The sequence below is a fragment of the Lynx rufus genome, unplaced genomic scaffold (genome assembly GCF_022079265.1).
Source record: "Lynx rufus isolate CCGP_SWC_20201006 ecotype Redwood Valley unplaced genomic scaffold, mLynRuf1.p SCAF_19, whole genome shotgun sequence".
NCBI classification, from domain to species: Eukaryota; Metazoa; Chordata; class Mammalia; order Carnivora; family Felidae; genus Lynx; species Lynx rufus.
The window spans coordinates 10,787,862-10,814,151 of NW_025814833.1; the positions used below are offsets into that span (position 1 = coordinate 10,787,862).

General features: G+C 37.2%; 1 protein-coding gene and 1 non-coding gene across 3 annotated transcripts in view; both read right to left on the bottom strand.

Moving 5' to 3' along the window:
- Nucleotides 1-8,386: 8,386 nt before the first annotated feature.
- LRCH2 (leucine rich repeats and calponin homology domain containing 2) overlaps nt 8,387-26,290 on the bottom strand; it is a 97,219-nt gene continuing 79,315 nt past the window's right edge. For both annotated transcript variants that reach the window (XM_047082054.1, XM_047082053.1), the window contains 5 exons: nt 24,047-24,104; nt 23,171-23,283; nt 22,849-22,986; nt 22,625-22,702; nt 8,387-8,506 (listed from right to left, as the gene is read on the bottom strand). In XM_047082054.1, the coding sequence (XP_046938010.1) occupies nt 8,387-8,506; nt 22,625-22,702; nt 22,849-22,986; nt 23,171-23,283; nt 24,047-24,104 (507 nt within the window). The remainder of the gene's footprint in view (nt 8,507-22,624; nt 22,703-22,848; nt 22,987-23,170; nt 23,284-24,046; nt 24,105-26,290) is intronic.
- LOC124514093 (small nucleolar RNA SNORA35) lies at nt 26,083-26,211 on the bottom strand. The gene has a single exon (XR_006962584.1). It is a non-coding gene; the product is annotated as a small nucleolar RNA SNORA35 (small nucleolar RNA).

Genomic DNA, 26,290 nt, shown 5'->3' on the forward strand with positions numbered 1-26,290 from the left:
AGCCATCTGTATGTTTTCTTTGGAAAAATGTCTATGCACGTCTTCTGCCCATTTCTTAACTGGATTATTTGTATTTTGGGTGTTGACTTTGATAAGTTCTTACAATTTTTTTTAATGTTTATTTATTTTTGAGAGAGAGAGACAGAGCACAAGTGGGGAAGGGCAGTGAGAGAGAGAGAGAGAGAGGGAGGGAGGGAGGGAGACACAGAATCTGAAGCAGGATCGAGGCTCCGAGTTGTCAGCATAGAGCCTGACATGGGGCCCACACTCACAGACCACGAGATCATGACCTGAGCCGAAGTTGGATGCTTAACTGACTGAGCCACGCAGGCATCCTAACTTTGATAAGTTCTTTACAGATTTTGCAGGAGGAAAGAATATCCAATGGAAAAAAGACAGTCTCTTCAACAAATGGTGTTGGGAAAACTGGACAGCAACATGGAAAAGAATGAAACTGGACCGCTTTCTTATGCCAAACACAAAAATAAATTCAAAATGGATGAAAGACCTAAATGTGAGGCAGGACACCATCAAGTCCTAGAGGAGAACACAGGGAGTAATCTCTTTGACATTGGTCACAGCAACTTCTTACTAGACACATCTCCTGAGGCAAGGGAAACAAAAGCAAAAATGAACTATTGGGACCTCATCAAGATAAAAAGCTTCTGCACAGCGAAGGAAACCATCAACAAACTAGAAGGCAAACATTGGAATGGGAGGATATTTGCAAATAACATATCTGATAAAGTGTTAGTATCATAATCTATAAAAAATTTATCAATCTCTACTCATTTTTTAATTGGATTATCAGGGCTTTTTTTAGTGTTGTGTAAGTTCTTCACAGATTTCAGATATTAACCCCTTATTGGACATTTGTAAGTGTCTTCTCTCGTCAGTAGGTTGCATTTTTATGGTTTCCTTCACTGTAGAAAAGTCTTTTATTTTGGTGTTGTCACAATAGTTTAGTTTTGCTTTTGTTTTCCTTGCCTGAGGAGACCTATCCATAAATATGTTGCTAAGGCCGGTGTCCAAGAAGCTATTGTCTATTTCCTCATTTCGGAGTTTTATAGTTTTATGTCTAACACATTTAGGTCTTTAATGCATTTGGAGTTTCCTTTTGTGTTTGGTGTAAGAAAGTGGTCCAGTTTCATTCTTCTACATGTTGCTGCCCAGTTTTCCCAAAACCATTTGATGAAGACAGACTGTCCTTTATCCATTGTACTTTTTTCCCTTTTTTATCATAGATTAATTAACCATGTAAGTATGAGTTTATTTGGGGCTCTCTCTCTTATAATTCTGGGCCTCAGCTTCCTAGTATAAAGAATGAAACAGCAGCAGTACACAAATTGTAAAAGCTTTTATGGAATTAAATTTTTTATGATTATACCTAGGAGTGTATCATGAACTATTTCTTATCTTATTACATAAAACACCTGGAAATTTTGGTGGCACACAATAACAAGAAATTATACCAGTACTTTGTATATCGGTACATTTGTACATTTGGTATATTTGTACATTTTATTTAAAAAAATGTATACAGCATAGATGTTGTTTCTTCACTAATAAGCATGATTATATGCAATTAAGTACGATTTTATAATTTAGGTTACACCATAACACTAATTTCTAACACTAAATCAATCTTAATTTTATTATTTGAAAAAAATTTTTTTAACGTTTATTTATTTTTGAGACAGAGACAGAGCATGAATGGAGGAGGGTCAGAGAGAGAGAGAGAGACACAGAATCCGAAACAAGTGCCAGGCTCTGAGCGGTCAGCACAGAGCCCGACGCGGGGCTCGAACTCACGGACCGCGAGATCATGACCTGAGCCGAAGTCGGCCGCTTAACCGACTGAGCCACCCAGGTGCCCCTCAATCTTAATTTTAAAGATTATGAATAAGAGACAAACTTCAGTAAAAGTATATGGATTTCATTATTTGTAATTCAATTAATAAAAAAGCATCTAGTACAATGTTTCACATGATTCTGCTCTCCCTTTTTATATTTAATTATTAACCTTCCCATATTTTCATCAGAGTAAATGAGTCATCTTGCCCCAGAAGTCATTCAGCTGCCCTTGGTAATTCAGGCTAACTTGTATTTTAATTTGATTTTTAATGGACAATTTACCACATGCTTTGGGAGGCACTAAAATAAGTGAAATGATTCCAAATGTTTTAAGTCAATATAACTTACTTTACCATAAAAAAAAGGAATGAAATAGAGGCACCTGCGTGGCTCAGTCGGTTAAGCCACCAACTCTTGATCTCAGCTCAGGTCATGATCTCACAGTTGTGAGATCAAGCCCCACGTTGGGCTCCACACTGACAGCATGGAGCCTGCTTGGGATTCTTTCTCCCTCCCTCTCTCTGCCCCTCTCCTGCTCATGCTCTCATTCTCTGTCTCTAAAAATAAATAAATAAATAAACATCTTTAAAAAAGGAATGAAATAAATAAATACCTTTTTCCATTTGTTCACAAGGGATGTAATCTGTAACTGAAAGTGTGAACTCTAATTAAAAAACCGTAAATTGGGGCGCCTGGGTGGCTCAGTCGGTTAAGCGTCTGATTTCAGCTCAGGTCATGAGTTCACAGTTTGTGAGTTTGAGCCCCGCGTGGGGCTCTGTGCTGACAGCTCAGGGCCTGGAGCCTGCTTCGGATTCTGCGTCTTCCTCTCTCTCCGCCCCCTCCCCCACTTGAGCGCACGCGCGCGCTCTCTCTCTCTTTCTCTCTCAAAAATAAATAAGCATTAAAAAATTATAAATATTTAAAATTAAGTATGTATTTGTATGGGGCCCAAATTTTGTATTCATCATGGTAGCCTGAAAGAGTAAGTATGCTTTGAACTTGAAACCAAGAATTTCTGCCTAGCAAGAGGAGAATGGACTAACATGAACACCATGAAAAGTAAGTGTAGTTTTCTTTCTAAGCATTCCAAAAGAGGAACATGCTTTGCGTTAATATTTGCTAATTTAACATTATATGAACTTGAGTTTTATAAATACTTATATTATTCTTCATGTGACTAAAATCACATGGTCATGTGTGCTTAAAATAGATTTTAAAAGAAAATTTAAAAAATAGTATTAATCAGAGCATCAAGAACATCTCTTTTTTTTTTTTAAGTTTTTAAAATTTATTTTGAGAGAGACAGAGACAGAGGGAGACAGAGAATCCCAAGGAGGCTCTGCACTGTCAGCACAGAGCTCAATCTCATGAACTGAGAGATCATGACCTGAGCCGAGATCAAGAGTTGGAGGCTTACTCCACTGAGCCACCAAGGCGCCCTAAGCACACCTTTTAAAACCATAAAAGAAGGGGAAAGCGTTGGTGGGGAATGGGTTAAATAGGCAATGGGGACTAAGGAATGCACCTGTCCTGATGAGTACCAGGTGATGTATGGAAGTGTTCAAACACTATATTGTTCACCCGAAACTAATACAACACTGTATGTTAACTAGCTGAAATTAATATAAAAACTTAAGAAAATAATTAAATAAAACCATAAAAGAAAATCCAAAAGTTCTTAATAAAGTAGAACACATTTCAGAATAGAGACCTATTAAAAAATGCTAAGTACCTGTTACCAAGACCTTGAATCATCACTTAAAATATCGAACTACTATTGTATAATAAACTGATACTGACATAAAGTTTGAACGACCACAAAGCCTTATTACTAAAACTGATTACTCAACCAGCAAGATCTGCATCACTTGGGAGCTTGTTAGAAATGGAAAATCTGGGGGCGCCTGGGTGGCGCAGTCGGTTAAGCGTCCGACTTCAGCCAGGTCACGATCTCGCGGTCTGGGAGTTCGAGCCCCGCGTCAGGCTCTGGGCTGATGGCTCAGAGCCTGGAGCCTGTTTCCGATTCTGTGTCTCCCTCTCTCTCTGCCCCTCCCCTGTTCATGCTCTGTCTCTCTCTGTCCCAAAAATAAATAAACGTTGAAAAAAAAAATTAAAAAAAAAAAAAAAAAAAAGAAATGGAAAATCTGAAAGCCCACCCCTGAACTGTTGAATCAACTGGTATTTGGTTAATAAGGTCACTAGGTGCTCCACATGCATATTAAAGTTTCAGAATCACTGTCCTATAGAATAATATTATTACTTCATAAATTATACAGCATTACTTGTTATTTCTTTGCATTAGAAGTGACTGAGGTATCTGAAAAAGTTCTAGAAAATTCAATTTGCTATCTGAAAAATCTATTTCTATTTATATATTTACATATGTACATACCTAATATATTTTTTGCCTATTTAGGTAGACCCTTGATGAATATTAATGGCATACAGTAAAAATGATTAACTTTCCTTAATCTTCAAGTGGCAGGATAATATTATGTATTTAAGAATCAAAGAAAATAGGCTGCAATAGCTTCTTCAAAATTTTTTAAAAGAAAAAATTTAAAGAATTTTAAAGAATCTTCTCTTTTACAAATTGTGGTAACTTTCAAATGATTCAGTCAGCAACTTCCCATCCTAAACTACTGATGTCAGAATTCTCACAGCTTGTAAAAACTCTGATTTTCCAATGCAGTAAGACTCTCCTTGGCTACAATAGACGAAGCCTTGCTTAACACGTGCGTGCGTGCGTGCACACACACACACACACACACACACACACTCACACACACACTCTCTCCCTCTTTCTGTGGAAAATCTAAGCTATTTTAACACCATAAGCACAGGGATTTTTTTCATGTTTTAAAATGCAGAAATAAAAAAGACTACGCCTTAAGGAAGAGAAGACATCTAGGCATTTCCAAATTAACTTAATATACATTAATGTATCAAAGGGCACCCAGTCTGTTAGAGCACTCTGGATGCTGAGACAGGTTCCTGAGAACCTTAGAACCACTCTATGTATAACATCAATATTTATTAAAGCAAATAAAGACAATTCAAAATTCTGTGATAAAGTTAGGATACTTTTTTAACAACTTATGCTCAATGTTTACTTCTTTTCCAAAAAAACTTTTTTTTACATTTATTTATTTTTGATAGAGAGAGACAAAGCACAAGTTGGGGAGGGGCAGAGAGAGGAGGAGACACAGAATCCAAAGCAGGCTTCAGGCTCTGAGCTGTCGGCACAGAGCCCGACGAGGGGCTCGAACTCACAAACTGTGAGATCATGACCCGAGCCGAAGTCGGCCACTTAACCGACTGAGCCACTCAGGCACCCCACTGTTTACTTACTTCTTAAGCACATCTTTAAATCTCAGACTTTAGGGTAGCTTTATAGTTACAGGGGCAATATCACCTTTAATAATAATATTTACCTGAATAAGCTTCCACTAGTAGGATGAGTAATAATTATGAATAAATGACAGTCATTTTAATGAAATAGGTGGAGCTTTTAAAAACTGGAATTACTTGAAAATGAAAGATTTTTTTAATCAAATTGCTTAAGGGTAATTCAATCATATACCTCACACTAAATTCTACAATATAAATAACCACCTATCCTATCTTTTATTTTACGTAAAAGTTTATCTGACATTTATGTATCTAAAGAGTCTAACTTATATAAAGGTGATTTATTTTGTGACGGTATCTTAGGAACTGTAAAGAGAATCTGAACTCTTAAGCAACTTACATGAAATATCCTCTTGAAGTCTATTTTTCCATAGTAGAGAATACAGACACAAGCTATCAAATACCTAGGAAAGATGGATGCTGTGATGTTGGGAGAAGAAGTAAAGAGAGAGAAAAGAAATCTCAGACTTTAATTTTTTCATTCAACTTTATCCACAGTTTGCATCGGTAATATACATTTAGTGTTCCATTTATTTTTAAATGCATCAGAAAATCAATTATGATAGATCTGTGACCAATACAAAGATTTCTGAATTCTTCAAAAAATTCACTTAGAAAAGTCGATAAACTAGCATTCTGTAAAGATAATTATTAAACAAATGGTAATGCATTTTTACTCCTTATTTCAATTCTAACATATCCAACATCACTTCTTTCTTGTGCCATACAGTAATAAGATTTAGCAGAAGTAGCTATCTACTACATTTTTTAGGGCCTAATAAAATATTTGCTTGACTTATTTAACCCCTTCAAATCACAAATCCAATTCAAATAATTATAATCATTCTTAATTCAATAAGTGATGAAGTAAATATAAAATAACCATAAAAACCATTTAGAATAAAATTTACACTTATTTTAAAAACTACTAAAAGAAATACATCAGAGCCTTGATAAAATGTGTCCTTGGGGACTATGCTGAGAAACTGACTTAGAGGTGGTGTTGCCTTTTGGCACTAGAGTAAATAGACTGACATGATGTGAACCTCAGATGGACCCATCTTAAATGGAATCATGCTTTGCGGCGAAGAATGCTGTAAGTGAGGTTCTGGTGTATTTTCCCTTTAAAGCAATAACTGACAAGTAAGTGAAATGCAATAAGGAAATGGCCTATAATTTCAATGAGAAACAGGAAAATACCTGTAAAACAATTAACATCTAGACTGACTGAGAAGAGGAATCCTACCGCATGGGAACTATGAAAGCAGTATGAATGATTGCTGTAGCTCTTAATGGTCACTTGATTTGTAACGCTGTCAGATCTGTACAATAAAAACTAACAACTTGAGATCTTTATTTGCCATTTCTTACCTTTATTACCCAAGTTTTCACTAGCGAGATTGATTATGCCAATGAAGTTTTTTTTTAAATCCAACTGAAAAATAGTAACTAATTAGCTGAAATATTTAAAGTAATAAATTACTAATAATTTAATTTTAAACCTTACAGTTATAAGAAGCTTTAGTTCTTTAAAAGCTCCAATTTCACACTTGGGGAATGTAAAGAACACATGTGTATTCTAATGCCAAAATGTAATTATATGGCTTCATTGCCAACTGATCAATAAAAGTAGAGTTGTTTCTAAACCAACCCTTATTATACCATTTGGCACACTAGTTTTTACCTTTTATATATACCCTTTGAAATACCCAGGCCAACACTTTTAATAAGTTGCATCCATATTAAGAGGTAACAAGTGCAAATAATCACATATTTAAGATATGGTACTTGCTTGGCTACTACAAAAGTAATTATACTAAGGTTCTTCTATAGCAAACTGAGTTATTACAGTAATGTTTTTGAAAAATTCCTGCACTCCTACCAACGTAAATTTATCCAGCTCCAAACTAAACAAGGACTTTAGGTAACATAGCATACTTAGGAAAATATTTATAGAATGGTCTGTGTTTAATTCAACATCATGTTCATTGAGGATCCTAAGATTTACAGGATCCACAAATGGCCAGATTCCAAATACACACCTATTCTTCAATCGCTGCTCTATGAATCTGAAAAAAAAAAAAACAACCCAGCTAATGGCAGCATGCCGACTGAAAGTCCAGACACAGATCCAAACTTTGGCAGTTTTATCAAAGTGTCCTTGATAATGAGTACTTGGCTACTTCTCAAAAACCTTACTGCTTTGTGTAACATTTTCAATACAGAAATAAAATACTCTTCAAATAATACATATTAAAAGATGATTAAGTTTTGCAAAATTAAATAGCATAAATTAAGCATATTAACATTGTTTTTTTTTTTTTTTGACAACATGACATAACCAATTTAAGGAAAACTGCAATGGACTAAATAAAAAACCACAAATGTCACCGTGTGAGGCACATTTAAATCCTCACATATAACTGACCTTACAAAATCTACTAAAATATTTTAAAGTTCCATTGATTCCATTAATACATAAAAAGAAATTGCAAAAATGCTTAAGACTATGTAAGAGTCATCAATTACACAGGCACTTCACATGTAAACAGTCTACAGTACAACTGAAAATATTTTGGCACTAACCTATAATACTAAAAGAATTTAATATAAAGCCAGAGTTCTGCATTTTCTACTCATTTTTTTCTAGAAAACTAAGACCAAAGATTGAAGAAACTGTGTATAAACTAGAATTAGAAGTGTATTAAATAACTCAAATATAGAATAGTTTTAAATCGGTAAAAAAATGATTACCTCATCCAGGTGTTTACTAGTATGCTCTGATATAAAAAAGTAAACCTAATGTGATTATTAAATTGAAACCACATCTTAAATTTAGTATCAATCTGGTTTTTGAAAAATAATGAAGGTTATCAACTGACTCAGTAAAAAGAGAATTTGAATTTATCAAAAACTCTTATTAAGTTAATCCAGTTTTTTCCCCAAAAGAAGTTTGGGCAATTTGAAATTTAACTTTGATGTTTTAACATGATTTTTTTTAAGCTATGGATTGACCTAATAAAATTATTAATTTTGATTAGACATTCTTATCACGAATTTGAGATTTTTTAAATCACTTCAAATAAATGAAACTATACACTTAAAATTTTGAAATGTTACATCAAGCCGTAGAAAGCTGAGATGCCTTGGTTGTAGGTAATTCAAGAAGAGCCTGCACTGTGACACCAACTTTCACAAGACCTCTCTCTTCCAGAATATGATGAGGCAAACAGAGTCTTTCCTGAAAAACAAAATAAATGATATCAGAACATCTGTTTTTTAATAGTGCAGTAAAGCCTGAACAAGTCAGAACTGGATTTTTAAAACATGTGTCCTGTAAAACTTCAAGTAGAAAGTACACAATTTTAATTAAATTCTAAACTTTTTATTCTCTTCTTGAGGTGTAATTGCCATGTAACATTATATTAGTTTCAAGTGTAAAACATAATGATTTGAACAGCATTCTCTTCTCTGTATCTATAATGTGCATTTTATTTTGTTTGTCCACTTGGGTTTTTTTTAGAGTCTACATGTAAGTGGAAACATACAGGATTTGTCGTTCTCTGTCTGACTTAATTTTGTTTAGCATAATTCCCTCAAAGACCATCCAAGTCACAAATGGCAAGATTTCGTTCTTTTTTATGGCTGAGTAGTATTCCGCTGTATGTATACCACATCTGTGTCCATTCATCCACCAACGGTCTCTTCGGTTGCTTCCATATCCTGGCTATCGTAAATAATGCCACAATGAACACAGGGGTGTGAATATCCCCTTGAATTGGTATGTTTGTTTTCTTTGGATAAACACTCAGAAGTAGAATTGCTGGATCATATGGTATTTCTATTTTTAATTTTTGAGGATCCCGCATACTGTTGGCCACAGTGGCTGCACCAATTTACCTTCCCATCAACCTGACGCAAGGGTTCTCTTTTTTCCACGTCCTCATCAACATTTTGTCTTTTGGACAACAGCCATTCTAACAGCAGTCAGGTGGCATCTCATTGTACAAATTCTAATTCTAAAATGGCTCTTTTGATAGACTTTTAGGGTATGGGATTCTATTTTACGGTCTCTGTTTTGATCTGAGGTTGATCTGATCCACATAAATAAGCGAGTATTTTAAAGTGAGACAGCCATGCTAGAAGTTCCCTAAGCTCTTGTGCTGGAGTAGAAAGAGCACTCCATTTCCAGTCAGGAAATCTAAGGGCCATGCAATACGAAGTACTAAAGGTACTAAAAACTACCCAGAGACTCAGTTTCTGCAACCTGAAGAAAGGACCGTGTAAGAAACAAACTGAAGAGTGTAAACTCTTCGGTCCTGTACAAAATTGGCCTCTCTCGTTCATTCTACCAGTTCTGAGGTTCCACGGTCTCTAATATATGAAATGATTCAGTACTTTTTTTTTGTCTTACTGTTACTTCTTTCCAGCTGCTAGTGATCTTTGTTGCTTCTTAGTTCAGTGGTCTAGAATTTGAGAAGTAGCAACTGCCTCCGCTTGTAAGCACATCACATCTCATTTGACCTTAAGGCAGCTTTGCATTAGGTTTCATTAGCCTTGGCTGATCCTCTTCTAACTTCTTTCCTTTTTGTAAGTAATCTCTACTCCCGACGTGGGGCTCAAACTCACCACCCCAAGATCAAGAGTCACATGCTCTACCAACTCAGCCAGCCAGGTTGTCCCTCTTCTAGCATTCTTGATGTTTTCAAGAGTTCTGTCTTCACTCTCTTCTCTTTTGTACTATATCTTCTCTTTGGTATTCTCAAAGCCTTATCAAAATTGCAAGGGTTAACTAAATAAATTTGGTAGCTATTTCTGAAGAAACAGGGCAGTCCACTGCTTCAGCTGGGACACACATTCATCTCAGGAAAGTAAGCTAGTAATGGATAGTGTGGGCGGCAAACAGACCATCGACAGGACCCATCTGGTCCATAACTATACACTTGGTGAGCACAGTATCTTACAAGTCTAGAAACATTACATTTTTTTCTAAATCCACTGTTTCTTCAAACGTGGGGGGCCTTGGCAAGACTAGGCCCCTATTCCCAAACAGTAATAACTATATCCTCCACCCTGATGACTTTCAAATCTTTATTTCCTGCCATGACCTCTCTATTGAGCTCCAGATACAAATATGAACATGATACAGCCAAATGGATGTCTAACAGGCAGATCAAAATCAATCTGTCCACAACCGAATTACATCATCACTAAGTTAAACTGTCCTTTTATATTCTGTACCTACGTCAGTAATACACTATTCAATTTCTCTCAATATAAACCTCGGAATCCTAATAGTCTTCTCTTTCTTCCTTATTCCCATAAACCATTCACCAAACACTACTGGTAATAATCCCATTTATCAGAAGCATTCTCAAAAACTATCTTCTTATCTCCATTTTCACAATAGCACTTGCTGCCTTCCCAATGTTTTGTTTATTTATTCAAATAATCACTGAAATGTTAGAAAAGAAAAAAAGGTTTCAAATCAATGACCTCAGCTTCCACCTTAGAACTAGAAAAAGAACAAACAAATTAAGCCGATGGCAAGAAGAAAGAAAGAACATATGAAGTTGAGAGAGGAAAGCAATAAAATAAAAACCAGAAAATAATAGACAAAAAAAAAAAAATCAGTGAAACCAAATGTTAGTTCACTGAGAAAATTTTTAAAAATTCATAAGCTTCTAGCTAGGTTAATCAGAAAAAAGAAAATACACAAATTACCTACATCAGTAATAAGAGAAGTAACATCAGAAGAGATATTACAAATACTAAACTGATAATAAGGGGACATTATAAACAACTTTATAATAATAAGTTTGACAAACTACATGAAATAGACAAATTCCTTGACACACAGTATACCAAAAGCTCATGCAAGAAGAAACAGAAAACCAGCATAGCCTTGTATCTATTAAAGAAATTAGAATTGTAGTTAAAATCCTTTCCACAAAGAAAACTTTTGGCCCAGCTGGGTTCATTAAAGAATCTGACCAAATGTTTTAAAAGGAAATAAGATCAATTCTACACAAAATTTTCACAAAAAGTGAGGAGCAGGGAATACTTCCTAACCTATTTCTTAAGGTCAATATTACCATGACACTAAAGCCAGGCAAAAGATATTAAAAGAAAAGAAAACTAAAGACCAATATCCCCATGAACATAGATGTAAAAAGTCTAAACAAAATTTTAGCAAACTGAGTTCAACAATATCAAAACAACAACAAAATCTATGATGACCAAGAGGGTTTATCCCAGAAGTCTACGTTTGAGTTAATATCTGAAAATCAACCACCATTAAGTCACAATACTGTGAAAGAAAAAGGATGTTATCATCTCAGTAGTTGTAGAAAAAGCATTTGACAGAACTCAACATCCGTTCCTGATAAGAACTCTCAACAATCTAGGAACAGAAAGGAATTTGCTCAACCCGATACAGTTCATCTATAAAGAAAAACAACAGCTAACATTTGCAAAGCATATATCTCATAGAGTACTTTTATCTGGAATATAGAAAAAAAACACCCACAACTCATTAATAAAAAGGTGAATAATCCAATTAGTAAAGGGGCACAGGATTTGAAAAGACACTTCTCCAAAGAATGTATACAAATAGTCAATAAGCACATGCAAATGTGTCCCACATAATTAGCCACTAGGCAAATGCTAATTAAAACCACAATGGCTGTGGGTGCCTCACATCCAGTGAGCTATGCTAGCTTACTGTCAACTTCCCCTAGAGGGTGAGGGTCCCCAATCCAGCTGCACAGCTGTGGATGCTGGGGATTGTGTTGGATGTCCAGAAACAGTCAGGGGTGGCAAATGGGTCAGATCCACATTTCAGCTCTGGAGGAACTCTGGGTGCGGGGTGGGGCAATGGGATCCTCCGGCCTTTGCATCCCAGGCTCCCCCATCGAGCCCAGAGCCCAATCCCTCCCGAGGCAATGGCAGGACTGGGTCCCTAGCTGACCAGGCGCAGGGATGCTGCAGGGGAGGCGACACAGGCATCAGCCACAAGAAACCGAAAGCAGCAGCTGCGAATCTCTCCCAAGCACAGTAAATGATGTGACGTTCCCCGGCTCCTCTGAGAATCTCTGCCTGCTCCCTCCTCTTTCCCACCCTCAGCTGTGTCCTTGGGGCCTACGTATAGAATGAAGAAAGCTGAAACAAGTGTTCAAAAAAAAATTTGTTCATGAGTGTTCATAGCAGCGTTATTCATAAGAAACAATGAGTGGAAACAGCCCAAACGTCCATCAACTTATGAACTGTAAACAAAATGTGGTATAAATGTTAGTCCGTTAGTTAGGAGGTATCAGCCAGGAGGGATAAACTGGTGCTGGCCACACCCTCGGAGGCACCCCCAAAGGTTAACAGCCACACCTTCAGAGCCACCTCTAAGGGCTAACAGAGCAGGAAAGGCTTAGCCACAGAGTTGGCTCAAAAGGCACAAAGGGACTTCTAAGAAGTGAGCAAGCACACAAAAGGTTGCCTTGTGCTATCCCCTGTCACCTTAGGTTACCTTCAAGTCACAGCAAAGCCCATTAAAACTCTTGAATATGCAGCACATAAATAAATACAATTATAACAGAATGCATCATAAGTAGGCACAACGCACAGAAGCCAAAATGTTACACAATCAGCAGCCGACAATCAAAAATGCCAGTCAAAGCCAAATTTATATGTAAACAAAGCAGGCTTATAAGGCTGTAGCTAGAGCTTCTCAGGTCCGTTGCCATTCTTACTCCGGCAGGGGCCTGCTTTCACTCTTAAAAGTATACTATACTTATCTACTTGATAAACTCTATCTCCCTATTCTGGTCTCAGGTCTCTAATTCATTGCTGCATCCAGGCCAAGAACCTAGTGACCCAGTAACCTCGACATACAATAAAATATTCAGCCATAAAAATAAATAAAGTACCACTTTACACAACAACACGGATAAACCTTGGAAACATTATACAAAATGAAAAAAGCAGACACAAAAGATCCCATATTGTAGGACTTCATTTATACGTAATGTCCAGGATAGGCAAATCCGTAGAAACAGAATGGGGTGCGGGGTGCTGGGGGTGGGGAGTATGGACAGGGAGACTACTAATGGGTAAGAGGTTTCTTTCTGGGAGGATAAAAATATTCTAGGGGAGGAGCTAAGATGGTAGAATACTAGGAGGACCCTAGGCTTCCCTCATCACTGGAACATACCTAGATAACCATCAAATCATTCTGAATACCTAAAAAATCCATTTGAGGACTGACAGAACAAACTGCACAACTAAAGGGAGAGAAGGGGCCACATCATGGAAGGTAGGAGGCACGGAGCTATGGTCTGGGGAAGAAAAGTGCTGCAGAGGGGAGGGAGCCCTGGTTGTGGAGAAGAGAGAGAGAGAGAGAGAGAGAGAGAGAGAGAGAGAAGCACAATAGGGGGTAGCATAAGGAAAACACTTCTCCAAAGCTACTGACTGGGAAAAGGAGAGAGGCTGATTTTCATGAGTTTTTGCACCCAGTGGCTCAAAGACTGAAGTATTAGAGGTCTGTGGCACAGCTGGTCTAGAGCCCTGAGAGCGCTGCAGTGCTCCTGTAAGAGGAGATAGGCAGGTAACCCAGGGGCAGACATGTGACGCGTGGATTGCCTGAGATGCACTGGCAGAGACAGTTCTCCATTCTTGGAGCACATCTGAGAGAGGTGGAGTTTCCTCTCCAGGGACAAAGGAGCCAGGGAACGCCATTTCCCACCCCTGCCCCCTGAGCATAGACACAGAGACACCCACTGAGGGCAGCCAACCTAGGCACTGGTTCTTTAGCGCACTTGGCCCCTGCCCTTCTGGGTCAAACCTGCATCAATCCCAGTGCAGCAAGACCCTCCCCAGGAAGACCGGCACAGGTCCCCCCCCACCCCCCGCCATACCTGGGTCCCTAAAGTTCAGAGTTTTAAACTCAGTGGGCCTGGCTGGGATAGAGTCCAAAGTGCACTGCACTGCTCCAGGCAGGCAAACAATCCAGACATATTGTGAAAACAGCAATCTGAAAAACACCTAGGACACATGAGGGGAAATTATTAGCTCCTCTGGGAGGGCTTCCCTGACAGCAGTGAGCATAAACCCCTCTCTGGGGACAAAGGAGCTGGTTGGTGCCATTTCCCTCTCCCATCCCTCAGCATAGACTAACTTCAGTCAACAGCACAGTGCCAACATCCGCTGCTGAAATTACTTTCACTAAGCCCCGCCACCCTTCGTTGTGCTGGTACTGCTTTTCTCAGGCAAACATCCCTGAGAACTGATGCAGCAGGCTCCTCCCCCAGAAGACCGGCACAAAACCCTGCACAAACCACATCTACTGACCATAAAGATCTGCAAGGCTTCAGCTCTAGTGGAAAAAGCATCAGGTCTGTTACCAAGCAGACCAAAGCACATGTAGATAGAACTCGCCACGCTCTGGCCAAGGTCCAAACACTCCCCACTGCAGGCAAGGAGCAACTCTACAGAAGACTAACGGACGGGATACAACAGTCATAACGCGGCAGCAGAGCACATGTAGCATACACCAGAGACACTTCCTGAAGCGTCAGGCCCTGGATGTTCTATGATTTCTTATTCATAGAGCCATTAACCTCAGAAGCAGGGAACATAACAGGCTTTCCTAACACACAGAAGAAGACAGAAACCTAGACAAAATGCCAAGACAAAGGAATTCACCCCAAAAGAAAGAATAAGAAAAAGTCATGGCCAGGGATCTAATCAAAACAGATGTAAGTAATACGCCTGATCCAGAATTTAAAAATTTTTTTTTTCAACGTTTATTTATTTTTGGGACAGAGAGAGAGACAGAGCATGAACGGGGGAGGGCCAGAGAGAGAGGGAGACACAGAATGGGAAACAGGCTCCAGGCTCTGAGCCATCAGCCCAGAGCCCGACGCGGGGCTCGAACTCACGGACCGCGAGATCGTGACCTGGCTGAAGTTGGACGCTTAACCGACTGCGCCACCCAGGCGCCCCAGAATTTAAAACAACAATCATAAGGATACTAGCTGGGCTTGGGAAAAGCATAGAAGACATCAGGGAGACACTTACCACAGCGATAAAAGAGCTTAAAACTGATAAGGCCAAAATGAAAAGTGAAATAACCAAGATTCGAAACCAACTGGTTGTAATGACCACAAGGATGGAAGAAGCAGAGGAATGAACAACATATAAGATAAAATTATGGAAATAATGAATCTAATCAAAAGAAGGAAAGAAAAATCTTGGACCATGAATGTAGACTTAGGGAACTCGGTGGCTTAATGAAGTGTAGTTAACATTCATATCATAGGACACCCAGAAGAAGAGAGAGAAAAGGGGACAGAAAATTTATTTGAGGAAATTATAGCATCCCTAATCTGGGGAAGGAAATAGACTTCCAAATCCAGGAGGCACAGAAAACTCCCATCAAAATCAACAGAAACAGGCCAACACCAAAATATATCATTAATTTGCAAAATACAGAGGTAAGGAAAAAAATCCTAAAAGCAGAAGACAAAAGAAGTCCCTAACTTACAAGAGATGACAAATAAGGTTAGCAGCAGATCTCTCTACAGAAACTTGGCAGGCTAGAAGGGAGTGGAATGATACACTCAATGTGCTGAATGGGAAAAATCTTCAGCCAAGAATACTCTATCGAGCAAGGCAATCAATCAGAAAAGAAGGAAAGATAAAAGAGTTTCCTAGACAAACAAAAATTAAGAGTTTGTGACCACTAAAGTAGCCCTGCAAGAAATATTAAAGGGGACTCTTTGAGTGGGAAAGAAAGACCAAAAGCAACAAAGATTAGAAAGGAACAGAGAAAATCTCCAGAAACAATGACAAAACAAGTAATAAGATGGCACTAAATTCATATCTATCATTACTCTGAATGTAAATGGACGAAATGCTCCACTCAAAAGACACAGGGTGTCAGGATGCATAAAAAACAAGAGCCATCGAGGGGCGCTTGGGTGGCTCAGTCAGTTAAGTGTCCAACTTTGGCTCAGGTCATGATCTTACAGTTCGTGGGTTCAAACCCTGTGTTGGGCTCCATGATGACAGCTCAGAGCCTGGAGCTTGCTTCGGATTCTGTGTCTCCCTCTCTACCCCTCCCCCACTCGTGCTCGGTCTCTATCTCTCAAAAATAAATAAAACATTAAAAAAAAAAAGACGCATCTATATGCTGCCTAGAAGAGACCCATTTTGGACCTATAGACAGCTGCATACTGAAAGTAAGCAGAGGGAAAAACATTTACCATGCAAATGGACATCAAAACAAAAAAGCCAGAGTAGCAATACTTATATCAGACAAACTAGATTTTAAACTAAAGATTGTAACAAGAGATGAAGAAGGGCACTATATCATAATAAAGGAGTCTATCCAACAAGATCTAACAAGTAAATATTTATGTCCCCAACTTGAAACCCCAAACATATAAAACAATTAATAACAAACATAAAGGAACTCATTGACAATAATACAATAATGGTAGACTTTAAAACCCCACTCATATCAATGGACAGATCATCTGAACAGAAAATCAACAAGAACAATGCCTTTGAATGACACACTGGACCAGATGGACTTAATAGATACTTTCAGAACATTTTATCCAAAAGCAACAGAATATACATTCTTCTCAAGCGCACATGGGACATTCTCCAGGATAGATCATGTATTAGTTCACAAATCAGGGCTCAGCAAGTACAAAAAGATTGAGATCATACCATGCATATTTTCAGATCCCAACGCTATGAAACTGAAAGTGAACCACAAGAAAAATTTTGAAAATACCACAAATACATGGGAGGATAAAGAATATCATTCTAAAGAATGAATAAGTCAACCAGGAAATTAAAGAAGAAATAAAAAACACACATGGAAACAAATGAAAATGAACAAGATGGTCCAAGAGATTTGGGATGCAGCAAAAGTGATCATAAGAGGGAAGTATACAGCAATACAGAGCTACCTCAAGAAGCAAGAAAAATCTCAAATACACAGCCTAACCTTACACATAAAGGAGCTAGAAAAAGAACAACATATGAAGCCTAAAGCAAGTAGATAGGAAATAATAAATATCAGAGCAGAAATAAATGATATAGAAGGAAGAACAAGAACAACAAAAAACCACAGTAGAACAGACCAAAGACACCAGAAGCTGATTCCTTGAAAAAATTAATAAAACTGATAAACCCCTACCTGGACTTATCAAAAAGAAAAGAGAAAGGACCCAAATAAATAAAATCATGAATGAGTGGGGAGAAATCACAACCAACACCACAGAAATACAAAGAATTATAAGAGAAAATTATAAAAAAATATATGTAAACAAATTGTGGACATTCTGGAATACAATCTGGAATAAATTCCTAGAAATATATCAACTACCAAAACTGAAATGAGGAAATAGAAAACTTGAACAGACTAATAATAACCAGCAAAGAAATTGAATCAGTAATCAAAACTCTCCCAACAAACAAAGTCCAGGATCAGATGGCTTCAGAGGATTAATCTAACAAACATTTAAAGAAGAGTTAATAGCTATTCTTCTCAAACTGTTCCAAAAAATAGAAATGGAAGGAAAACCGCCACGTTCATTCTACGAGGACAGCATTACCTTGATTCTAAAACCAGATAAACCCATTAGAAACAGAACTACAACCCAATATCCCTGATGAACATGGATGCAAAAATTCTCAACAAAATACTAGCAAAGCGAATCCAACAGCACATTAAAATAACCATTCTCCACGATCAAGTAGGATTTCTTCCTGGTTGCCAGGGTTGGTCAATATTCACAAATCAATCAATGTGAAACACCACATTCATAAAGGAAAGGATAAGAACCAACATGATCCTCTCAACAGACGCAGAAAAAGCATTTGACAAACTACAGCATCCATTCATGATAAAACCCTCAAGAAAGTAGGGATCCAGGGAACGTATCTCAACATCTTAAAGGTCATATATGAAAAACCCATGGCTAGTATCATCCTCGCTGGGGAAAAACGGAGAGCTTTTCCTCTACAGTCAGGAATAAGACAAGGCTGTCCACTCACAATGCTGTTATTTAACATAGTACTGGAAGTCCTAGCCTCAGCAATCAGACAACAAAAAGAAATAAAAGGCATCCAAATTGGCAAAGAAGAAGTCAAACTTTTCACTATTTGCACATTACATGATATCTATGGAGAAAACGCAGAAGACTCTACCAAAAGACTGCTGGAGTTGATACACAAATTCAGTGAGGTCGCAGGATACAAAATCAACATACAGAAATCTGTTGCATTTCTATACACAAATAACGAAGCAGCAGAAAGAGAAATCAAGGAATCAATCCCATTTACGATTCTACCGAAAACCATGAGACACTCAGGAATAAACAAATCAAAGAGGTAAAAGATCTGTATTCCAAAAACTATAAAACATTGATGAAGGAAACTGAAGACACCACAAGGAAATCGAAAGACATACCATGGATATTCTTTCCTGCTTTGTCAAAGAGGAGTTGACCATATAGTTGTGGATTCACCTCTGGGTTTTTTATTCTGTTCCACTGATCTATGTGTCTGTTTTTGTGCCAGTACCATACTGTCTTGGTCCCTACAGGTTTGTAATACAGCTTGAAGTCTGGATTTGTGACCCCCTCCAGCTTTGCTTTTCTTTTTCAGGATTTCTTTGGCTATTCGGGGTCTTTTGTGGTTTCATACAAATCCAAAAGCACAATTTTTAAACATGATAAATTTTACTTCAAAAAATATAAAGCTTGTGCTGTTTGGAAGATACTATAATGAGGGGCACCTGGGTGGCTCATTTGGCTAAGCATCTGACTCGACTTTGGCTCAGGTCATGATCTCATGGTTCTGGAGTTCAAGCCCTGTATTGAGCTCTACGCTGACAGCGCAGCGTCTGCTCGAGCTTCTCTCTCTGTCCCTCCCTCTCTGCCCTTCCCCTTCGTGCTCTCCATGAATATAAATAAATAAACTTAAAAAAAGATACTCTAATGAGAATGAAAAGATAAGCCAAAGACTTGTGATACAATATTTGTTTATCACATATCTGGCAAAGAACTTAGTTCATAATTTATAGAGAAATCTCAAACTCAGTGACAAGAAAACAGCTCAATTAAAAAACAGACAAAAGAGGGGTGCCTGGGTGGCTCAGTTGAGTAAGTATCTGACTCGATCTCGGCCCAAGTCTTGATCTCACGGTTCCTGGGATGAAGTCCCGTGTCAGGCTCTGTCACTGATAGTGCAGAGCTTGCTTGGGATTCTCTCCCTCTCTCTCTCTCTCTCTCTGCCCCTCTCCTGCGCACACATGCATGCATTCTCTCTAAATAAATAAATAAACTTTGAAAAAAGAGACTAAAATAATAGAAGATTAGAATAGAATACGCCATAAAAGAAGCCATACCAATGGCAAATAAGCCCCTGAAAAGATGATCAACATCATTAGCCTTCAGGGAAGTGCAGATTAAAACCACATTGACAAACTGGTACACACCTATCACAATGGCAAAAAATAAAGAAAAAAAACCCACTATATTAAATGCTGTTGAGGATATGGAGGAACTAGAACTCTCATATACTGTTGACAGGAATGTAAAATGGTACAACTACTTTGGGAAACAGTTTTTCACTTTCCTGTAAGGTTAAGTACACACCTACCATATGTTTCATTCATGTTACTCCTGGGTATCTACCCCAAATTAAAGAATGTATGTATATATCCAAAGACTTGTGTATAAATGTTCATAGCAGTCTTATTTGTCTCAGTGGTCGCTAAAACTGGAAACAATCCAAATGACCATCAACAAGTCAATAGACCAACAAATTGTGGTTCACAATGAAATACTACTCAGCAATAAAAAGGAATGATCTATTTATATATGCAACATCACTGATGAGTCTTAAAACAATTACACTGAGTGAAAAAAGCCAGAAAAAAAATCATACATATTCTATCATTCCATTTATATACAACTCTAGATAGAAAATGCAAACTATTTTTTTTATTTTTATTTTTTTTACATTTATTTATTTTTGAGAATCAGAGTGAGACAAAGCATGAGACACAGACTCCAAAGCAGGCTCCAGGCTCTGAGCTGCCAGCACAGAGCCCGACGCGGGGCTCGAACCCACAAACTGTGAGATCATGACCTGAGCTGAAGTCGGACGCTCAACCGACTGAGCCACCCAGGCACCCCAGAAAATGCAAACTAAACTATAACGAGAGATAGCAGATTAGTGGTTACCCACGGAAAAAAGGATTGCCAAGGGACACACGGAAAGTTTTAGGGGTCATGAACATGCTCATTATCTTGACTATGGTGATGATTTCATGGTGTATGCATGCCAAAACTTACTTAATTGTATAGCTTATCTATATGCACTTTATTGTATGTCAATTATACCTCAAAAAAGCTATTAAAACACAAAAATCTCTTGGGGCTCCTGGGTGGCTTAGTCAGTTAGGCATCTGACTTCGGCTCAGGTCATGATCTCAGGGTTCGTGAATTAGAGTCTCACATCGGATGAGCTTGAGCCCAACTTTGGGTGAGCCTCACTTCTCTCTCTCCCTCTCTCTGCCCCTCATGGGATTCTCTCTCCCTCTCTCTGCCCCTAGCTCACTTGCACCCTCTCTCTAAAAAAAATACAAAAATACAAAAGTACATTAAAATGAAAAAAAAAAACACTAAATGAAGAAATGGACTCTATATTACAATTTCTAAGTCAAGGAAAAACAAGAAGCTAATGATAAAACTCTTTCCCCAATACCAGTAGCTGGGAAGTTTTGAAAATGGGAGTTGATAACTGGTCCTTCCATAGTCCCTCTTGTGGTAGCATGGGTGGGTTACTAACCCTTTCCTAAAACAAGCTAGAAAGAGAGTATTAGACTATGCTAAGTAGAATAGTTTCCGTTAAGACCTTCTTAATTGATGCTTCTTGCCTACTGTACCAAGAAGGCATCTGGAATATGTTGCAATGTCTTTTCTTTCATATAAAAGAACACAAATAGAGAGTATCCAAGCTTGAGGATATGTTCTAAAGTTAGTTCACCTGGGTTCATAGCTTGGCCCCACTGTGCACTAAAGATGAGACCTTGGGCAAGTTCTCTAACCTCCCTGTGCCTCAGTTTACTCATCTGTAAAATGTGCATTCATTCGATAAATGTTTATCGAGAATGCCCCCCCCAAAAAACTCTTAAAAATGATAAAACAGAAAAATATATATAATGTAATCCTAACTAGAAAACAAAACTTCCTAATTTTTCTGTTTTCTCAATAAGAGATTAAGAGTCTAACAAAGAAGAACTAACATAAAAGTGTTTAAGAATTAAAATTTTAAAACATCATGTCAAGCATAAAGATGTAATTAGAGAACAGCAGCATGTAGTTTCGAAATTACAGGGTAATTCAACTGATTCTCTCTATATAAATTATATTTATTCACTTGAGGAAAGAGATTAAAGTGGAATCTGTCGACCAGATTATTAGGACACTGGTAAAAAGAGCTAAGTGAGCACAACTCAATATATAAATGTATCAAATCAACACACTGCACACCAAACTTAATGTTATGGATCAATTATATCTCAATAAAAATGAATTTTTAAAAATAAAAGGATGTCAGCAAATTTGACAACAAATTATATTTAAAAAACTAAATAAAGAAAATAAAAGGGAAAAGTATCACAACTATATTGTGATCTGCTAACAACACCATGTCCTTTCAACACCTGATCATCTTGATGTTGGGCCTATGATGTTTTCTAAAAAAGTTGTATTTTAATTATTTGTTTTCATTATACATTTACAATACTACTTTAACTGCTAATTTTATAGTACTGCAATTATCACCTGAAACATAAGCCAAATTCTACAAATTTCAGACAAAGTTTATCCCATGAGAAATTGTCATAATATGTTACTAATATGTAGAATTCGACATTCTAAAGTTTAAAACGCTGTTCACCCTGAATGCAAATCTTCTGATGAGAGTCTACCCATGGATTTACAAAGCAGTCCAAATGTGTTTCAGCAGGAGAAATGAAAGCAGCAACTGCATCACAATCAACTTTTAATATAGCCACTAAGTTATGTTTTCTCAATGATATGTATGATTACTGCATTTTTCCACATATGTAGCTATTTTATAAATGACTTTAAAAGCAGCTTTAAAACATTCATTAGACAGCTGCTACAGTTAAAGCTGGAACTCAGTAAAAGGTACCAAGAGAACGTATTCATTTTCACGTCCAGAAAGCATTATTTGTTCCTATTGTGAAGAAGAACCCTGGTATGCACATAATAAGTTAATATTTAAACGATCATTTTGTTAGAAAAAGAACAGTTACCTGTGAGACACCCAACTTTTTACATGCATCAAGAAAATTTTCTACATTTCTTCGACATTTTGCCATGCTCAGTTTAGGCTGTGAAGTAAGGGGAAAAAGGTATTTTTCAGGCACATTTATACAAAAATTAATCAAAACCAAAAATTACATTTACTGACGTGTATTACTGAAAGACAGTTTTGAGAAGCTCTATCTTCCTTTAGAGAATTACTGAAGAAACTTACCACTGCTGGTGATGGCACGTGAATACTAGCTACGGAGCGTGGCCTTATATGATTGGCTAAATGGCAAAGAACAACCCCATCCATCAGTGCAGCTCCAATGTCATCAGGCAAAATGACTTTTAACCTGGATTCAAGATTCTATAAAGAAATGGGTATAAATCACAGATATTCTATCTAAATATAAATGCTATATGTTTGTATCAGTAACCATTATATAATCCAAAATTTTAAAAAGCTTTGCAAATAAAATGCATCTAGCTTGCTAATTTTCCAAGTTAAACTCATTTCTGCAAAGCAAATCTGTAAGGTCAATCTCGCTTACGTTGCGAAGTTGTCGTATTTGCTCTCGTTCTTCCCGGAGATGTTCCATCTTTCTTCTCATTGTAAATCCTGGATCTGCTGCCCCATATTCCTGACGAGATGAGCGGCTAAAAGCTATAAAAACAGACATTTCCTAGCTTATCACAAGGCTAACAGGAAGAAGCAACCAGCAGTGGGGAAAGAGGCATGATGAAAAGGAATCAGTACAAAACTACAAAAAACACCATCACTCAATACATTCTAAATACTTTTTGTAGAATATCATTGAAATCTACTTATGTGCATAACTGAAAGCAACAGGGAAGACAAGTGTAACAATTTCTACCACCCATACATGTTCTTATTTAAACATATGTTATTAGAAACTTATGATCCAGGTTAAAAATTGTTATTGAACATACATCAGCCGTTATTATCTTTAAAGAAAAAGGAAATTATTCTTGAAGGTCAATACAGTTATTCAGGAATAAAAACTATAATTCAATACCTTGCCAAGTAACATGGATCCATTTTCTTTTGGGCTTGCCAAATGCGAAAAGATCCCTTTTTAAAACCACAATATAATGGAGTGCTAGAATTTCAAACAGTGTTTGGTCTGCTGGCAGAGTGGTCATTCTAACAGCAGTCACAGTAGAGTAGAAATAAGACTGCAGTATATCTAAGGCAAAAAGCTGAGGTTTCAGGAGCTTGAAGGTAAAGAGGAAGAAAGAAATGGGGGATGGGAATTGGAAAGACAAATAAGGTTAAGAGAAAATTACTTTTAGGAGAGGGGAAAGAATCTATGTGTACTTAAAACTACGGAATCAATCCCATTTAAGCAGGAAAGCTCTAGTTTCATACATAACCAATACATTTTATTTGCAGAATATATATTTACCTGATCTAGGCTTCAAGCCAAAAGGACCATGTGAAAAACCATCAGTTCTATCATACTCCTAAAAAAAAAAAAAAAAAAGAAAAGAAAAGAAAGAAAGAAAATAAATAAATAAAACCACTTCTCTTTCCAAATAACCAAGGTAGTTATTTGTATCCGTTTCAATTTTAGAAGTATTTGGTTTTTTCCATGATTAGTGGAGCACAGAAAGGTAAACTGCATTTCAATTCAAATCGATACATTTCACTTTTAAAAGACCTACAAATATTTGCTAATTGATCTGACTGCATAAGCTTTTAAATACTTCTCTCTCATAGTTTAAGGAAAATTAAAAATTATTGAATTACATAAAATAAATAGGTATTTTTTGAATGAAGAACCAGATTAAAGCCTCCGAAAAAAATGAAGTGAGCTTCAATGAAGAAATAAGTGAAATTAGCAACATTTACTAAGTGTCTACTACGGACTTGACATTGAATAGATAATCTGAGGCAAATCTACACGTTCACAGTAATAGGGAGTGACAGGTGATACCAACAGATGACAAATTATCATCTCTTCTATTTTAAGGTTCACTGTTTCCAAGTGCATTTTGAGGTGTGCTATGGAAAGAACTGTGGTATGTTTTTAACGTCTGAGCTTGGAGTTAGAAAGCTTAGCAAAACATTTAATTTCTCTGTGACTATTTCTTCACATTTAAAATGGAAGACTGTTGTGAAGATTAACTGAGATAACTAAAAGAAAGCACTCTGGAAATTGTACAGCTGTAAGAAAACAATTTTAGCACTAGCTTACTTAACACTTGCAACAACTGCAAGGGCCTCAGTCGCTTCCCTACCATTTATTGACTGGGATCTTTGGCAAAGGTTACCAGTCTCCTCAGCTATAAAATTATGAGGATAATACTCAGCTCATGGGGCTGCTCTAGGTTCAGGTGTACAGGCAAGCACTTTGTTAAAAGCAGAGTACTATAACTAGGGGCGCCTGGCTGGCCCAGTCGGAAGAGCATGCAACTCTTGATCTCGGGGTCATGAGTTCAAGCCCTACGTTGTGCATGGAGCCTCCTTAACATTTTTTAAAAAATGAAAATGAAAATAAATAGTATAGCAATATACTAAATGTTTTTACCATTTTGTTTTACAGATGAAATGGGAGTTATCAGAATTTCGGTGATTCTCTGAATCTTCTGCTGATTAGTATGGTACATGCAGTTCAAGTTGAATGTTAATTGAGCCACCACCACATGTATTCATCACCCTATCCATCCACAAGCCTCACGATTTGTTCGTTATTTTGGTTAAAAGAATTATGAATTCCCCCAAGTTTCATTTCTCCAAATGCAAGCAAAATGTATTATAAAAGCAATATAATTTATCTGAGAAAACTGGCACTAATACTCTCTCCCCATGAGCATAGATCATAAAATCATAAAGCAACCAGGCAACTAGTCACTTATATGCTTACATTTTTATAACTGAAAGTAAAAGAAAGGATTAACAAAAGCATGTGACAAAGACTAATTTTACAATACCCTAACTTAAATTACTTTCTAAAAGAACGCAAACCATTTTACCTGCCATACAAATAATTTAGAGATGTGTTTATAAAACTAACATCCAAGTCCATTTAAAAGTTTTATAATGCAACTCACCCAAAACAACAGACAAATGATCCGGGCTTTTTAAAAAAACTAACACCACCTATATAAAATGAAACACTACCTTTGTAATTAACCAAAGTTATATGGTGAATATGGATGACCCAAACATTTAGACAAAGTTCCAAATTCACCAAATGAATACATAATCATTTATTTACCAATGCCAACACACTTTTATAATACTAAATAAGGTCATCTGAAGTAGCAAAGATACTGCTTAGAATTGTTCATTTATCTCTTGTTGTAAAGCAATAGGTCTCACTAAATTAGAAGAACCAATCATTCAAACCACTAGAGTATTTGGGTAAGATCTCACAAACTCCACCTTTCATCCACCCCTCCTTCCCCAGGCTCGCCCTTAGGTCTAAGATGCCAGGAAATGTGTACCCTCCTGTCGATAGGAACAACCCACCGCAGGGATGTTTCTCGTGGAAAAAGGAAGTTTCTGTTGCATTGCTTTCAGACCTAAGTGGTTATGAGAAAAACCAAAGGTCATTGCACAATGCTGAAGTACTTCTTTCAAATTTAAAACTGTAAAGTTGCTCTTCTCATTTCAAAATATAGATGAATTCTAAAACACAGAATTT